The sequence below is a fragment of the Numida meleagris genome, chromosome 1 (assembly GCF_002078875.1).
Source record: "Numida meleagris isolate 19003 breed g44 Domestic line chromosome 1, NumMel1.0, whole genome shotgun sequence".
Classification (NCBI taxonomy): domain Eukaryota; kingdom Metazoa; phylum Chordata; class Aves; order Galliformes; family Numididae; genus Numida; species Numida meleagris.
Window position 1 is genome coordinate 50,778,463 of NC_034409.1, and position 18,050 is coordinate 50,796,512.

The 18,050-nt window shown below is 47.7% G+C and overlaps 2 protein-coding genes across 11 annotated transcripts in view; both read right to left on the reverse strand.

The window, feature by feature from the left end:
- The window catches only part of SGSM3 (small G protein signaling modulator 3), a 26,817-nt gene extending 16,432 nt beyond the window's left edge, over positions 1–10,385 (reverse strand). The window contains exons 1-5 of one of the 10 annotated variants that reach the window (XM_021384611.1): positions 4,933–5,267; positions 4,279–4,411; positions 3,136–3,219; positions 1,779–1,864; positions 524–590 (exon numbers count right to left, since the gene is read on the reverse strand). In XM_021384611.1, the coding sequence (XP_021240286.1) occupies positions 524–590; positions 1,779–1,864; positions 3,136–3,142 (160 nt within the window). In that variant the 5' untranslated portion in view covers positions 3,143–3,219; positions 4,279–4,411; positions 4,933–5,267. The other 9 variants (XM_021384586.1, XM_021384644.1, XM_021384579.1 and 6 more) reach the window with 9 other exon arrangements.
- ADSL (adenylosuccinate lyase) overlaps positions 12,223–18,050 on the reverse strand; it is a 28,937-nt gene continuing 23,109 nt past the window's right edge. Inside the window, exons 9-13 of the mRNA XM_021384655.1 lie at positions 17,615–17,762; positions 15,533–15,623; positions 15,036–15,125; positions 12,666–12,842; positions 12,223–12,366 (exon numbers count right to left, since the gene is read on the reverse strand). Of these exons, the coding sequence (XP_021240330.1) occupies positions 12,280–12,366; positions 12,666–12,842; positions 15,036–15,125; positions 15,533–15,623; positions 17,615–17,762 (593 nt within the window). The 3' untranslated portion in view covers positions 12,223–12,279. The remainder of the gene's footprint in view (positions 12,367–12,665; positions 12,843–15,035; positions 15,126–15,532; positions 15,624–17,614; positions 17,763–18,050) is intronic.

Consider the following 18,050-nt stretch of genomic DNA (forward strand, 5'->3'; position numbering starts at 1 on the left):
TCTTCAGCTCCTTCCGTTTGGCCTCCTGCCTCTGGATCTTGCAGAAAAAACTAGGATGTGGGTTGTGCCCCTTCAGATTGCTCTACGCTTTGCCAAGACGCTGGGATGAGCAGAACACATACTACTGCCATTTGCCTGAGAGCTTTCCACAGGCAGCATGTGTCACTGTGCCTGCCAGAAGTGCTCAGTGCCCCTGATCACAGCAGGGAGCCCGCTGTTGAGCCTGCAGAACTGCCCTTCCCCAGCACACTACTATTAGAAATGGCAGCTGCCTCTCCACTTCCATCTCTCCCTTGCCTGTGCCACAGGCATAATGGGTTGGGAACGACTCTGCTGCACATTTGGTGCTCTAGATTCCACAAGGCCAGCTCAACTGATGCACGGCCCTTGGTAACAATGGTAGCATATGGAAAGAAGTTGACACGTGAATAGATGAAACCTAGCACAGAACGGTTGCAAAATCACTCTGCCCGGGGCTCCACCCAGCACAAACTGAAAGGGAGAGAGACGGGACTGGTTTTACCTTCCTTATCAACTCGGAACCCGAATTCATCATAGCGGAACTCTGGCTGCTCAATGGATTCTTCTTTCTGGGAGACATAAGGAAGAAGAGACATTCTCACCACTCCAGCATCGAGCAACTGAACAGAGACACATGGATACCGCCCCATCCTACACTGCCTGCACCGTGCCCTCTGAGCAACTGCACTCCTTGCTCTTTTGTTTTTGATGCCTTCCACCACAGTTCCCAGCTGGGGAGGTGTTGCATGCTGCCCCCATTTTGACTTCCCTATGGAAGACGTGAAGCTCTCCTTTCCCACATGCACAGATTTTCCCAGCAGTCTCTTGGTACAACTACTTGAGTTGCAGCACCATATCGCAATGAAGACCTCCCCATGTCCTCCTCATGAATGGAGAATCCACACATCATCTACACTGGGCTCTACTGGCTGCATCTCTAAGACACAGCAGTCCTCTGCAACCTAGTGCACACACACTGCAAATTCAGCTCCCTGCAGTGCCCCACTTCCTGCCTGTTGCTTTCAGGTTTACAGCAAAAAACAGCAGGCAAAACTGGGATTTGGATCTGTGAGGCAAGCCCAAATTAGAGGCCAAAGGAAATTCAGTTCCATGACTCAAATCTCAGCTTCCTCTACCTGTGCTCGTAGTTAGCACTGGTGGTTATGATTGTGTGGCTTCTGTAAGGAGTGGAAACCTACAGATGCCACTGATTCCTGTTGGCCCACCTGTCCCTCCTGCGAGGTCTCACAAGCACTGCACCCAGGCAGCACCAAAGAAGCATGCTTCTAGCACAGCTCCAAAATAAGCTTCAGCCTCCTTCTCTGGGCTCAGTTGCCTTCAGCAAACACTGCGGGTTAGGTTACAACATTCCATATCTGCTTCCTTCCTTCCTGTTCTGCCCACCTGGAGGCAAGCTTTGGGGCTAGCATTTCCTGCCATGCGCAAGCCGTCCAGGGTAGCGTGATGATGACAGAGACTCCCTTAGAGTGTCAACATTTTTATGGGGGAGCAATACTTACAAAATAGCAGAGCAGTAATTTACAGAAATTTCTGCATGCTCTGCAAGATCCTCTTGCAAGAGCCAGGATGCAGCCACAAAACAAAGTTTCAATAGCAAACAAGTGCCCCCAGGCGAACTACTGGAGGAAGAGTGCACCCCCCCTCTTCCTTACAGCATTCAGGGACCACCTGAAATCACCAGGGTCTCTATTTCTAGGCAGAGCCAGAGAACATCCCCTCCCTGCCCAACACCATACCTGTGTGTATTTCGCCAGGATCTCCTGCGGCCAAATGCTGGGTGTGAGTGCTGAGAAGGGACCCCCAGCAGAGGGAGTGTGATGGCCTAAACACAAAGAGAGCAACATACAGCAGTGAGAACCTGGGACACTCAGTACAGACTGCTCCAGCAAGGTAAGGAGTTGTGCAGAAGTCTCTAGTGCAGACATTGACATCTAGACATCTAGAGTCACTACTTCTAGACATTGTGACAGCTTCCACATCACCAAGGAGGTAAGTAATTTTAGAAGGTTTGAACCCTTATAACCAAGCAAAAGCAGCAGAAAGGCCAAACTGAGTTCTAACAAACGGACTTCTAGGGAACAGAAATTGTTCTATGGCATCATGTGATTGCTCCTCTTGGAAAAGCTGTGCCAAGTCAAGGCAATCATTAAAAAAAATTATGAAGTAAATGCCTCCTGTAGAGTCACTGATCCTGACAACAGCAGCACTCTGGACTGCCCTGAAACTGTGTCACTCAGGCAACAAAATGGGAAATCAGAGCCCTTAGTAATATGTTCAGCTGCTCTCTTTGCTGCTGAAGGGCTGGGATGTTGCTGCCCTCCATCTAAGGCTGCCAACACCATGCACAGACAGCAGCAGCAACGTACGTATGCGTATCACCTTGGTATTCTGTGTTCAAGGTAAGCACCCTCCCAGAGGTAGTGATCCCCTTGGAATAAAAGCAGACATCGAGTTTTGCAGTGGAAGCAGACAAGGACATCCCAGGTCTGCCACTGTACATATCAACAAAAAGGTTCACTTGCCTTTAAAGTACCATCTCCCTTAGAGTTATATTCCCTGAAATAAGCAGCTGGCTCAGGAAGGAAGGTGCAGGCAAAGACACAGGGTGAGAGAGTTCCACTGCAAGAGGGATGTGCTGGAGGAGACCTAGTATTAGTCAAGCTTGTAACTCAGTAGCCCACAGCCAAACTCCAGTAATTCTTGAGCTCTTGAACTAACACTGTAGAGAAAAAATCTCTCAGATCATAAGCAAGCCACCTAGTTTGGGGCAAGTCCTGGGAGAAGAGAACTGAGCAGGTCTTATGAGAAATGGGGAGGCAGACTGCATTTCATCCTCCTCCTTCCTCTGTAATTCAATGGCTGAAGCAGCTTCTGCAGGCTTCAGCAAAAGGTAGAAGAAGGAACTGCATTCCCCTGAGCAAAAAGGCAGCTACATCATGAAGAGCTGGGCACTCTCCCTCCCTCCATTTCAGGCAGAGCAGTATGTTAACATGGAGAACGGCTGTCGGTATCAGTAACTTTCTTTTACCAAGCTGCAGATGAAGAAAGAGAAAGCCATCAAAGAAAGTGTCACATCCATTTTTGCCTGCTCACCTGACATTGCACTAGGTAAGGCTGAGTGGCAGAGGCTGTCAGCTGGTCCAGGAATGCTGTTCTCAGGGGTGAGAGGTCACTGTCCTGTTACAAACAGAAAAAGAACTGAGAGTGTCTCATCAATTAGCATCTGAGAACACAGTGAGGGACAGACAGACTCTCCCTGCATAAAATCCTCACAGCAAACTCCAGAGACTGGAATTCCCTCTTGATTTCACATCTCTCAGCTAAAAAGAGCATGGTATCACCTACCAAATTCTCTGTGATGTAACAGCATTGCTGATTGAAAGAATGCCAAAGTCAAGTCAAATTCCATCACCTTTTCCATCACAGATTCTGAATCCCGTATTTAATTATGAAGACTAAAAAGCACATGACCCATCACCATTCTCTGAATTCACTGCCCATGGTGAAGGGACCGGAGTGGTGAAGAGAGTTTGAGATGCAAGAAGCCTGAAAAACATCTTAGGAGCATCAAAGCAAGACACAGGAGCACACTTGTTTTGGAAAGAACGTAGAAGAAGCTAAGGCTCGCACGCTTTGAATGGATTTTCCAGCTTTCCCTTTTCAGTAAAGCCACTTCTGGCTGCAAAGCCCTGCAGGAAGGAATGTGAGGGATTCACCCAGCAGGCCTCGTCCGAGCTGTTTACAGTGCTCAGCAGCACAAGGTTATATATCTCAGTCGACTCTCCAGCAAGCACTTGCAGCCTAGAAGCGGCTTGCTACGGCACTCCAAGATAAGCAGCTATAAAGGCACCTGCGTCTGAGAACACAAACAAGGCTTCTTCCCCCCAGATTTAAGCAGCTCTCTGCATGAGAAAAGCTGGTATAGCTGGACAGATGCTGATCTTCCAACACAACTCTTAGAGCAAAAAAGAAGCAAACAAAAAAACCTGACAACAAATCAAAGCAACCAGAAGTCTAACTCTTGTTTCAGAGAAGCTGCCATGCCCACGCATGGCCTGTTGCTCACCTGTGAATTCTGTCCTGCCCCCAATTGCTGCCTATCGCTCCATCTCTCTCAGCGCTGGGTTTTCCCTCGGTAAAGCCATCCCAAGGATAGGAAGGAGCGCCCACGCTCTCACCTCATGAGGCCGTGCTCAGGGCATGCACAGCAAGCAGGTAACTGCTGGTGGTACTTACACTCCTGCCAATGCATTTTGAGGCTTTTTTCAGGCTCCCCACTGCCCTGCCACCGCAGCTCTGCTGCGCTCAGTGCCTCAAGCCCCCAGGTCACCGTTAACCTTCACGCAAGCACAGTCACTGCTGAACCAACCTGTCGTGGAGAAGCCAGGCGGGCGTTAGGCACGCAGACAAGAGAACATCCCGTAACCACTGAACAAAGCACAGCACCCAGGAAGCAGGGGAGGACTGCTGAGATCCGTCCTCAACCCATGACAGGTGTAGCAGAGGGGAACACCTCCCCCTGCCCACGTCATCGCTCTCCTGCCGGCGCCGGATATGAGAGCAGGCTTTTCCTGCCTCCGGTCCCTGCAGAAAGCTTCCCGAAAGCACCCAGCTTTTTGGCATCGCTGGCCAGGACAGGGGGATGTGACCCTACAGCAGCTCTCAGCTCTTCTAGCTGGCAGACAGCAAGCAACCAAAGGGGCTCCCATGCAGCCAGTGAAAGCGTGTGCAAGAAACCAAACCACACCACGGCTTCCAGCTCGCTGGGGGACAGCCAGAAGGACCATGTGCATACCTGGATAAGGTGTGGCAATGGAAGCCTGTGGCCGGCACCAGCTGAAGCTGTTTGAAGCGCTCCAGCTGCAACACCTGTCAGTGTCACAAACTCACCGCACAAAAGCATATTTTCCCTGCAAGCGTCCTTTAGAAATGGATGTCTGCAAAGGAGTCCTGCAAATTTACTTCCACTTGACAGTACCACGCCTCCTCTGGACAAACTTGCCCTTCCACACAGCTGCAATGCAAAAGATTTCAAATACCTGCCTTCCCGCAAACACCAGATAACAATCTTCTGCTGCCTATGTTTTACTCGCTTGGCTTCTTTTGCCATGTGATCTCCACTTAACCCTGTTGTGGTAGTGCCTGGATGTGCTAGGCATGAATCACAGAACCATTAAGGCTGGAAAAGACCTCTAAGATCACCCAATCCAACCGCCAGCCCATCCCCGCCATGCCCACCGACCATGCCCCTCAGTGCCACATCCACACAGTTCTGGAACACCTCCAGGGACTGTGATTCCCACCTCCCTGGGCAGCCTGTGCCAGTGCAGCACCGCTCTTCCCGAGAAGAAATTTTTCCTAGTGGAGTGATGCTGTCTGGAGCTTTTCAGTAGGATCTTCACTTTGTCACGGGAACTCCATCCCAGGCAAGTTCCTCCCCTGCCGATTTTAACCACCATGCTTAATTTGAACGCAGACCATCAGCTGGCTTCTACTGCTCACTGCCACGGTCTTCTTTTATTTAAAGAGTTCTAGGAGAAGTAAGAGTGACTGCAAAGCCACTGTACTCAGCAGGAGGCCACACAACTTTGGTGCAATTCTGGAAGCCCCTTCCAGCTCAGCTTTTAAATCCCAAGTAGACTGCAAGCAATTAAACATCTAGAACATCCCTCTCCGAGAAATGAAGACAAAAAGCTTGTACTGAATCAGGCAGCTCATTTCTGCGCCCTCACACTTGGGAAGCTTTGTTTTCAGAGTTCAAACCCTGACTCACCCAATGCACGGCACAAGGGGAGCCCTCAGCAGGAACCCGGTAATTCATCCCTGCCTTCCCTTCCCCCAGCAGTTTCCCTTTTAGCCAGGTAAAGGCACGTCCTGGAACCACAAATGCCATTAGTTCCACAAGTCAATATTTGCTCTGCGCACATACAGTCAGAAAAAAACTCCAGCTTCACAGATAGGCAGGTGAGTGAGCACAGCGCAGCCATACACCCGAGCAGGGGGAAAAGACACAGTAACTTCTGGCCCTGGTACCCTGACCCCTGGCTTTGGAAGCGTGCAGAATCCCACGCAGCGCTGCACCGGGTCCTGGTTAAGCATTCAATGTGATATCAGTAAACCTAGTCGATGGCAGGAAATACCTTGAAATAGGTTTGTAGACCTGAGGTGTTTACAAACAGTCGGCCTCACGCTGCTCTGGGTGCAGGAGGGAGGTACCGGGGAAGCCTTGCTGCTCACTTCCAACCTCAGCTGGTGACTGGGAATGAAAAGCCGCGGGACTTCAGCTGCCCTCATCCCACTTCCCCGTAGGAATCCTCCATCAGAGGAAATGACAGCCTATGGCAGGCCTAGAAAGCGGTGGTGAGGGCTGTGACACCTTCTTAGAGCCTATGAATGAAGCAAGCTGCTGACGGCGCTGTCACGGACTGCAGCAGTGTCTCTCGGGGTCCAGCTGTCCCAGTCCCAGCTGGGAGATGGCGGTGCATCAGCGACACAGAACAAGACCGACAAAAGATGAACTGAAAAAAACTCTGCGTCGTGTCTCCCACCACAAAGCATCCTGCAGACTCCAGGCCAGGCTGGAAAAGCAGTGAGGCACAGAGATGCTGTAAGAGGTACTCCCATGCCTCGGCTTCGCTCCCCGCACTGAGCGGTGGCCAGCAATCTGCCTGCTGTAATGACAGCGAGTGCTCGACCGGAGCCGAAGGGACAAAGCCCAGCCAGCTGATACAGAGGGACAGAGCACTTCCAGTTGTGTATCCATTTTGAAAATAAGGATGCGAAAAAGCACAATGCCGTTTCCTACTGGTTGTACACCGGGCAGGCAGAAGCCAGCCTCACTTCCTGCTCACAGTTTGACGTGTCACGCTTGCCTCTACAGAAACTCCCACACAACACCCACTTATGCAGAATGCAGACTTCCTGCCCATGGACATACGTTTTCCTTTCAGATCAGAACTGCGGTTTATTTTGCTAGCTGGCTCCAAAGCAGACAGCAGATCCTTTATGGAGAGTGCAGCTTGAAAGGGCTTTAGGGTCTGCCTGCAGCACTTATTTCTCAAATCTGGAGATAACAAAGGCTTTCCCCGTGTGGCTCAGGAAAAAAAAAAACACAGAACAAAACAGAACTCACTTGGGGCTCTGCTGATACTGTGTTGCTAACACAAGCACCACGCTTTGAATCCTGGAAAGCGGAAGGCGTCTGGCCTTACACAGCAAAAGCTGGGTGCCTGCTAAGCACGAACAGCAGCAGAGAACCTTGGTCCCCTGGGAGCACGAGAGGAAGAAAGCTCCCTTTTCCTATCCTATTATTTAAGTGATGACAGGATACGTGGTGCAAATATAGAGTGCTGCTCCCACTTCACAGGACAGGGGCAGACTAAGCACTGGAAAAGTAGCAGTGGGATTTGTTTTGTTTTCTCAGATCTGCACTGGACGAGGATGGAAGGAGAGGCCAGGATACAAACCAGCAAGGTGTCCACTCTCACCTCTCTCACCGCACAGCAAAGTTATCCTTGCTACAAACCAAAGAAAAGCTGAAAGGCATTACTGACAGTTATTTACAGATGCTATCATTATGTTTTCTACGTAACACTTTGACCCTGAGCAGTGACAAGCAGCATTATCCCATCCATCGTATCCAGAGCCGGCCCTGCAAGCTCACTCCATGCAGAAGCCTGATTTTTGAGTTGCTCTCATCCTGCTGCTGCCAGTGACAAACGAGTAGCCTGAAGAATGGCTCTTCCATGGTACAGATGGATTTGCAGAGCTTTAGTTATCATTCCCTCTGCGAGACACAAGGAAGGCTCAGTTCAGGTTGCTCCCCTGTAGCTCTGTTGTTCACGCACAACTCACGTTGTGAGCAGAAGAACCTCGGACTCACCCAGCAGGACTCTAAGCAGCACTCACTTCATTTGGCTCCAAAAAACGGCATTTTAAGGATAGTATCTCCCACAGCACATCAAATTATCTTCTTCAGGGCTCTGCCTTCATACAACTCAACTTTCTGAAGCAGCCAAATAACACCCAAAGCACCTTCCAGGACTGTCTGCAAAGCTCCTAACACATAGCTGGTTTTTGCTCCTGCAGAAATTTATTTGAGCAGATAACTCAAAGAAAAAACAAAAGCAAACGACACGATGATCATTAGCGTTTGTAACAAAACAAGACAGAAATAACCGTACTTCCTGTTGCTGGAGATCAGGAATTCTTCTTCTCCAGAACAAAAGGGCTGTCAGAGTTATGGACACTTTCTCTCATTTCTGAATCATCAGGTATTACCCAGCCAGCAAACACTGCACTGACGGGGCAGTGACAACTCCTCTCATCATATTAATGACAACACGCCAGCTTTCTTTTCTTCTATTTCATAAAACAAATGGATTTTTTACTACCTGCAGCCCGCAGCAGCACAGCTGACAAGCAAGATGAGACAGGAACACCCCTCCCCAGCGCTCCCAAATATTCACCCTGAGTGAGTTCTGCACGTCTCCAGTTTTGACTGTCTGATAAAAGGTGGCAAGGAAAGAAGTTTAAACAGGTCTGTGTGCTGCTGAGGGTACAAAGCTGAAATGCTCCGGTTAATAGTACAGAATGAAGCCAAACCTAAAACAACATTGCAGAGACCCCAAAGCCGAGGAATTGTTTCAGTCCTGAGCAGCTGTGCAGTGCTCCCCTCAGCTCACCAGCTGATGTTCATTGTCACAGAATCACAGAATGGTTTGGGTTGGAAGGGACGTTTAAGATCATCTAGTTCCAAGCTCCCTGCTATAGGCAGGGATACCTCCCACCAGACCAGGTTGCTCAAAGCCCCAACCAGCCTGGCCTTGAATGCTTCAACCCCTCACCAGCGTGCTCCCTCCTCTCCGCTGCTGCTGTTGCTCATGTCTTTCCTCTGTTGAACATCATCTCCCTGAGATTACCAAGACACACTGTCAGAGCATCCTAAACAGGAACAGAAAAAGGCGGCACCTGGCATTTCAGTCTTTGAAACACAGAATTAACATAACTTTATATTAACAGGACACAACCAGTCTCCATCCTGACATCTATAATTACAGGCCATGCCTCTTCTTGTGCCCTCCTCCCTTTTTTACTTCACGCATTCTCCAGGAATCCACCCTTCATTTCTGCAGAGGGAAAGCTCCAGAGATGCTGTGTGCATCCAGATAGGTGTAATGAAGCAAATCTTCGTTCCAGCAGCTTTTCTTCCCAGCACACCCCTTCAGACTGTAGCAGCTGAAAAACCATTCTAGAATTCAGATTATCCACTGAGCAACTGTATTCTGCTCTGCAAAAGCACAGCAGCGCCCCACTCCTGCCGGTCATTTTTCAGGGATTTTAAGACCCAGTTTCCCATTACTGAACAGCGAATGTTCTTAATTCCAGCAACACTTTGTTTCTCCCTCTCGTATGTTAGGGCTGAAGGATCCTCAGGGCTCTATTACTATGTTATTCCTACCACTTGCCCCAAAGTATCACAGCAAGCCAAGCAGAGTGAGATCGAGACACGGTGAATTAGGAAAACACGCCATCGCATTAAGAAAAAAACCCACTGCCTGTTACTGAAACCTACTTGTTGAGAAGGAAAGTACCTGCGTACACGCAAAGATCCCTCAGAAAATCAGGAAGGCAGAGAGGCGGGCGCGAAGAAGCTTTTCCTTTTCCCTACCTCACCAGCTCTGTGACGGACACCGGCTGTCCCGGAGCCCGCAGCCGCTGCCTGCCGAGATGTTCCCAGCCTGCAGGGAGCGAGCAGCGAAGGCAGCGTCACAGGGACGAGGGGTGCCACCCGCCTCCCGGCTCCCCCAGCCCTTCACGCAGCCGAAGCCCGCAGGGCCCTCAGAAGCGCTCTCCGCGCCCGCTGCCCCAGGGGTACTGCCGCGTTGCCGTCACAGTGCCACGCGTGCCTCTCCCCACGGCTGACAGGAGACGGGCAGGCCGCCATCCCGCCAGGCAGCAGCAGATGCGGAGGGCAGCGAGGCCGACGGCCGGGACACGGAAAGCAGCTGTGTCACAGCAGCGGGACGCCGGGGGGGCGCAGCCGGGGGCGGTGGGGGGGCGCGACCGTTACGGAGCGGCGAGGCGCGGCTGACAGCCCCGCGGCTGAGGGGCGGCCCGCTGAGCGCCCCCCACCCGGCGGCACGACCCCGACCCTAACCACGACCCCGACTCCCGAACCCGCCCGGCGCTCACCTGCTCCCGTCAGCGCCCTCTCTCCCGCCGCGCCGCGCCGCCCGCCCTCACGCGGCGGGACGGGAATCCGAGGCGCCCCGGCAGCCCCACACGCCGCTTCGGCGGGCGCCGCTTCGCGCATGCGCGGCATCCGGGCAGCGGCGCGGGGCGCGCTGGGAGCTGTAGGCAGGGCGGGGAGCGGGACTGAGGCCCCCTCAGGCACAGGGGGAGGGGTAGGAAGCGACGAGAACGGGGGTTGAGGTCCGTTGGTGTTGTCGTATGAAATGGCTGGGAATGGTTGGCTATGGTCAGCTCAGGCTGCCCAGGGCCCCATCCAACCTGGCCTTGAGCACCTCCAGGGATGGGGACCTCTCTGGGCAGCCTGTGCCAGCACCTCACCACCCTCTCAATAAAGTATTTCTCCCTAACTCTTAACCTAAATCTCCCCTCTTTTAGTTTAAAGCCATTTGCCCCTGTCCTATCACTATCAGACAAGGTAAAATGTCGGTCCCTCTCCTGTAAGCTCCCTCCAGAGATTGGAAGGTCGCAATGAGGTCTCCCCAGAGCCTTCTCCTGTCCAGGCTGAACAAGCCCAGCTCCCTCAGCCTGCCTTCACAGGTGAGAGAGGTGCTCCAGGCCTTTGAGCATCCTCATGGCCTCCTCTGGACCCACTCCAACAGCTCCATGTCATTCCTGTGCTGAGCCCCAGGCCTGGGCACAGTACTCCAGATGGGGCCTCACAAGGGCAGAGCAGAGGGGGAACTGTCCCCTCCCTCTCCCTGCTGCCTCTCCTCTTTTGCTGCAGCCCATGATACAGCGTTCAATTGAAATTACCCTTTCCAAACAGATGGCTAATTAAATTTTAATAGCATAAACAGGCAAAATATTTTAGACATCATAAAACTTAACCAGTGCCTTAGTCTAGAGGCATCTGGATGAGAGGCGATCATGGCCTGAAGATTCCCACTTCTCCAACTGCTTAATATAGCCAAGTCTCTTTACAACATGCTACTGTATTTTGAAATCCTCTTCAAGTAGTTATGGCCCTCAGGAAAGCAGATAGCTTATTTCAGTTTATTGTTTTCCCTAATTTTCTTCAGCCATCACATTTCAAGAAGAATCAAATAATACTTAACGCAGTATCTCTGAGAACCTGAAAAAATAACAGAGGTAAGAAGGAGCTTTTAGGGAAGAAGAGCTAAGGAACTCATTCCAGTTTAAGTCAAAGGGAGACAAGTTTGGTCCGGTACTGAATGCCCAGTAAAGCACACAGATGCTATAAGCAGAATATTGAGGATCAGAAATAAGACCAAAGACCTCTTGAATTTCTCTGGCATTCAGTGAATTCCCACATTGTTTTTCTTAACAGACAAAACTTACTTGCAGTAGAGAATGACTTGCATGTGCCAGAGTCCACATACAGTTCACTTGCAAGCACCTACAGTCAAGGACCTGGAAAAGTAAATCACAATGGCTGGTTCCTAACCTACACCTGTAAACAAGCTTGCCAGAAAGTACAGTATTAAAACTGCTACAGAGCTCTGAAAGACCACCAGTTAGATGCAGCCAAGAAGTTCCATGGCCTCTCCCTTTCGAATCTTTTTTGCCTGGTTGCTCCCAAAATTAAGAGTACTCTAAAAACAAGGACAGCCTTTTAGAATCTTTTGAACTACCTGTGGAGAAAGCTTAAGAGCAGATGAATAAGAAGGGAATTGGCTCAGCTCCCCTTACCCTTGGCTCTTCAGTAAGTCACACATGAATGTCAGGCTGCACCAGCCACTGTTCTTTTAAACAGCTGGCAGTGCTCTGTAAGGGGTCAGCAAAAGGCACAGTGATAAAGCCACCCTGTCACCATCGAGCGTTTCTCAGTAACTCTGCACACAATAGATGGAGGCTTGATTAAATAGTGGACAAAGGATGAAAAGCCCATCTGGAATCAAAGTGGTGTAAGCTCTGAGGGTTAAACATACTGTAGACAACCAAAATAACGTGACATCATAAACAGACTTGGTTCAATAAGCCTTTTATTATTTTTCTGTACCCAGATGCCTTTGCTGCATATGCCTACAGTGTCAGCTCAATTTTCCCACCCATCTTGCTTTGGTATGGAATCAGTGCCGGTCGAACTTCCTCCTTTAGGAACTTTGCCACCTGTTTAAGAACGAGAGGAAAAAGAAAGTTAGTAGAAGAAAGATGTTCCTTTCCCTATTCAGACCTGCTAGCCTCACTGGGGTCTGTTTCACAGAGGCACTGAGCAGTCAGACATACCCAGGATCAAGTGTGAAGCCCACAGGGCAGAAAGACAAGGCAGTCAAATGAAACAAGGTAAGTGTGTGTCTGCCACAGCAGTAGGAACAGAGGTATGAAATATGAGTACTACTCTGGTACACAGGATGCGGGATTAAAAAAATTAATTGCATAGCAACACCTAAAACCTATAGCCTCTTTACCTGCTGAGGAGCACGTCCAGTGAAGGATGAAGGATCCAAAAGGCTGTCAAGGTGTTCATGGATGGGGCTGAAGTAAGGATCAGCACGGACACGGGCAATGAAGTCATTATCACCCCCCTCCTGTTTCACAACAGCAGCTGCTTGCTGGGAGAGAACACGGATCTTCTCATGGCAATCCTGCAGGAGCAGGGGGAAGAGGAGGGAAAAGGAAAGCATTTAGTTTGTTGTTACTCACTGTACACATTTATCCTGCTTGTGCAGGAGGGGAAACATCAAAGCATACTGCATTCGACAGCACACAAACGAGACAGCTTGGACTGCAGCATCTCATATCACTATAGGAAAACAAGATTTTCCTGATCCTTCTACATCTCTGCCTTTTGAGGCTAAAGAAGTCTGAACGACATACATGTTCCCTGTTCAATCACACCACAGGCTTACAGCAGTAGAATCCTTCACACTTCCTCAAACTCTCTGCATACTCTTGGGATTCTCTATGGAGTTGTTTTTTTTTCTTCTCCAGTTGTTCCATACCCTACTTGCACAGTTTTTCCAAAGACAGACTCACATAGCTGTTCCCAAAATATTCTATGAACTATAATAGAGGAATTCCTTATTCACAAAGAGTCATCCCCTGCATGGAACATCTTGAGAGCATAACAATCTACAAACTTGGAAAAGAAAAAAGAAGAGAAGCTGTCCAACTTAATCAGCAGTGAACTATGTAAACCATGGGTTACAGAAGGACAAACAGACTGAAGGGAAAGAAGCACACAAATCCGAGGGCCTTAAGACATTCTTTGCTAGAGAATCCTCATATGGAACTAAGACTGACAAAACTCGTAATTTTTCTGAAATGTTTCCTCCACCTTTGACTTCCTGTGAAATCAATCTGTAAAAACAAGGGAACCCAAATGCAACTGAGGACCACCCACAAGATCAGATGCTGCCATGCTGGTGCTAAAATAATTATGTGATGACATTTATAGCCAAGCAGGAATCTTCTCAAATGTATTATCCTTGAGCGGTCTTTGTTTAGAAGGAAAATGATCTCCTTTTCCTTATTTCCTCTATTCAAAGGCCATCCTGCTCCAGCACTGACATTCTTCAGGCAAACAGAGCTGTTTAGGATGTTCAGGAGGAGGGTGCTGTTCAGTGGTGAGGAAGGCAAGTAAGTTTTTATGGTGTGAGGTAGGAAAACCTCCGATTTGTCTTCAGAAAATTTGTTGTTACAGAGTTTTCAGCGCACGAAAACAGAACATATTGTGAATAAGAACAGCTTTTATAAGCGTACTCAACTCTAAAGATTTGTAAGTAAAGAGCACCAGAAAGAAGGTAAGCCAATAACAAACACAAATGAAATTGGCTTTTCAATCTAATTAAATAGAGTAGACTGTTTATATAGACACAGGATACTTTAGAAAGAGAACCAGCTGAAAAGATAAGGAAACTTTTACACAGAATATGAGCCTTAATGTGTTTGGTTAGGAAGCTTACTGCCTGACACAGTGACAAACATCACAGACACAAAGACAGGAAAAAGGATGTTTCCTGACTGGGTGAGCTGCCAGAAGTGTTCCAGAGAACCAGAACCACAGATCCTACTCAAAGCTTCTAGGAAACCTTTCTGCTGTTACTATACTGCAAGTTTCACTTCATCTTTTACAGGAAACAATTACTGATGGAAACATTACAGTCTAAAGGTGAGAGAAAATAAGTTAGCTGTGTAGGATGTAGATTTCATTACCAGTTTTAAACTGAACTTTGAAATTAAATGATAAGGAAACATAATCTAACTGTGTCTGAACCTATTTGCTAAGAAAAACAATTAACTTCAATTTGCTTGGACACAGAAAATTGAATGAAGGACCATAAACAAAGTTAGCAACAAAAGGCACTGTACTGAATAAAGGAAGTGCGACACAAGAATGAATGATTTCATCTTACTTGCTTTTCCATTAACAGCACTGATTCATTCCTTTAATTTATAAAGGTACCCAACTGCCAACGTGTTCCATTTGAAGAAGCCTGGCCTGCGTTCCACGTTCCCTCAAACATGTACAGAAGGAAAGCACCCACTTGTATCTCATGTAGCAAAAATAAATAGGTCTCTCTGCCCTCCAGCACAGAGAGCCAGATTAGCTCAAACACACAGTGTTCCTAACAGTAAATAAGGATCTCAACAACTGCTCTCTCCTCAGAGAGCAGAGTCTGGCTTTGCAGCACAAGTGTAACATTAATAACTCTGTGAGAGTTAAGTGGAGAACAAAGAAAGGTGAGATATTCAGGACAACAAAAAAAGAGAAGCTTTTGTTTCTCAAGAGTGAGACATCAGGCAGGGAACAAAAGAATTTTTGAATGCGTTTGTACCTGGCGATTGCCCCCTGCTTTCACCATCGCCATGATGATATTCTCCGTGGCCATGAAAGGCAGCTCCTGCCGGATCCTCCTGTCTATCACCTTCAAACAAAGACAGCAGCATTACAGGAATTCTGTAGGCAGCTGGGACCCCTGGTGAGGTTTTTCTCTCCCTTTGAATCCCCAGGATAGATAATTTCTCTTTTTGAATTTAGCTCTGGAAATCCAGGTACAAAGCTAATAGCTTGAAGCTAAATTTTGTCTGGAATGTTACTGTGGAAAAGATGCACAATGAGGTTGTTGTTTTGCTGTTGCTTTTTTTTTTTTTTTAAACCTGTGGGTAATTAACAGGGCTGTAGGAGATCTACCTTACAGAACAAAATTCAGAAACTGTTTGAACAAAAAGACAGAAATATAATCTTTGGGAAGATTTACTATTTCCCCCCCACCTTGGTATAGTTGCAGTATCATCAAGGATACAACACCGCACATGCTATGTAATGATTTACCTTTGGATACACTACGAGTCCCTCGGAGATATTCTGCAGCGTACTCAGGATGATATCAGCTGTAAGAAAAGCCTCAGCCAGGCACACGCGCCTAGAAAACACAGGTACCCGGGGCACCAGTTAGCAATAAAGGTCATGCTCAAGTCTACCACAAGTTCAGCTCTCACGTTTCTGTAAATGTCTCCAGGTAGCGTTACTGAGGCTCTAAAGCTTGAATTGTTCCCTTTATGGGTGCTTCTTGCTGCTTAAAGGTTGCAATCAGGAAAGCTAAAAAACCAGCTACCCATGTTGAGAGCTACTGCTGGGAGAAGGAAGGTCATCAGAGAAAGGGAAAGAGAAGGTGGCACAGAGGCACATGCAGAAAGCTCTGAGGTAATTTAATGGTAACAAAGCCAGAAAAGAGGGCAGGAATTTACAGAGCCAGCGAACACATGAGACTATCTTCCCCTAGGTGTTGTGCACTGCCTCATCTATTGATCCTGCCTGCAGCAGGAAGGCTTGCTGCACGCTCATTCTGTGCCTGGCTGCGCTCAGCGGGGAACGCTGAAAGCAGCCCATCTGTGTGGTGGGGGCTTCCTCCAAGAGACCAGCTCCACATCACTACAAAGGCTCTTGACAAAAAGGACTGAAAAAAGGAAAGGAAGGAAAGGAAAGCAATGGTGGGCACTAAGCTGTATCAGGCAAAAGGCTCTGGGTCACAGTGCAGCCAGTACAGCATCACCCTACTGTGACAGCAGTACCTGGCCCATTTCTCAGCTGAGATCTTTTAAAAAGATGCTTGCACTTGAGTCCTGTGCTACGTTTAAGGTTCCCAGTTCTATCACACTGTTTTGAGAAGGATGCTCCGTCTGCTGTTTCATAGGTTATTTGCTTGCCTTTTCTCTGGCTTGCCCTCTCTTCAAAACACTTTAGCTTTGACAACAGAAGTCCAAGGCACAGAATTTTCTATACGGATTACGGAACGGACAAATGACCCTTTATATTAGATGAACTGAAAATAAAACGGGAAACATTCCAGTATTATTTCTACGCTTGGCAGCTACCGGGAAACGAACCCATCGTATCAACCAGTATCCAACTTCTTTAATGTTGTATTTTATGCTGTCCATTCAGCTCTTTCCTTAGCAAGACAGGTAGTATTAGCAGCTGTGGAGTCCTTTTAGAAAAATATTTTATTCTTTCACAAATTTTTACGCAGACATTTTGTTAAAATAACATTCTCAGAAGCAAACTGAACACCAGTTTCTAGCCAGAACTGCTGTTCATTGTTCCATATGTCCTGTGCCTTAGGAATTGGGAAGATCAGACTTTACAGCAAAAGACTACTTTTACCCTAAAACATTCAAATGAAGAAGACTACTTTGAAATATCAAAGGTAAATATGAACTTTATGCAAATTTAGTACTAACTGCTAGATGGATGAACTGAACGCAATTACTAATAATTCATTATAGATAACTTTGGTTCATCTCAAAATAGGCACAGTGAAGAATCAGAAAACAAAAACATTGCTCAGCAAGCTTTGCTAAGAGATCTGCACAGGTTTTTATAAGACTGATTAATAATGGTTTGCGTTCTTTCTTTAGGTTCTAATTTACTTCCTTTAAAGGAGAACACTTTATAGAGAGATAAAAATAAGTTTCTTTAGATTAGTTGGAGGGTGAAGGGATTACAGATAAACTGTTGCATTATTCAACATTATGAGTGAAAAAGAGTAGGGTCAAAAGCTGTGTTCAAAACAGAAATGAAAGCTAATTTGCAAAATGTGAGATCTGATATGCTGTAACAGTACGTTCTTAAACCACAAGACTACAAGATCAATTAATCACCTGTGTTTTCTGCAGCCCTCTTCTCTCCGTTGGATTGCTTTGCAAAAAGATCTTGACTGATAAAGAAAACTAGCAAATTTCATCTGACCTTTGAGAGAAAACCAGTTTGTAGTCTCTAGATTCTATCAGGTCTGCTTTTCGTCAAGACGGTAACCTGTGGTTTTAGTGTAAAAATAGTCCGTTCCAAATATACCTAAAGGACCTTCCTGCACAAGATATTTTAAAATTGCTGCACTGCACGATGTAAACAAACCTGTTAGCACTGTCATCCAACGTTCGCTCAAACCACTGCACAGAAGCTGTTTGGAGGGGATCCAGGACCAGAGTCATCAGGTGTCGAGCCAGGCTGCAGCACCGCTCTGAGCGCATTGGATTCCTCTTGTAGGGCATGGCGCTTGAACCTGTGGAAGGAGAAAGAGTGATGGGAACAGGGCAATAGAGATAGCGTGCTCAGGAAGATGCAGGTCCTCCCCCAGATAAGAAAAATAAAAAAAATGGTTCCCAATGTGCTAAAGCCCCCAAACATGATGGTTTTTCTGAGGACAAAATGGAATAAAGAAAGTGACATCATGCTTTTCCAGATTAGAAACATCTAAGTGCGGTGGGAAAAAAAGTGAGAAGACATTCTGCCATTCTGCAGAACAGAAGAAGCACTGCCACATAAAAGGAACAGATGGACTTCATCTCTA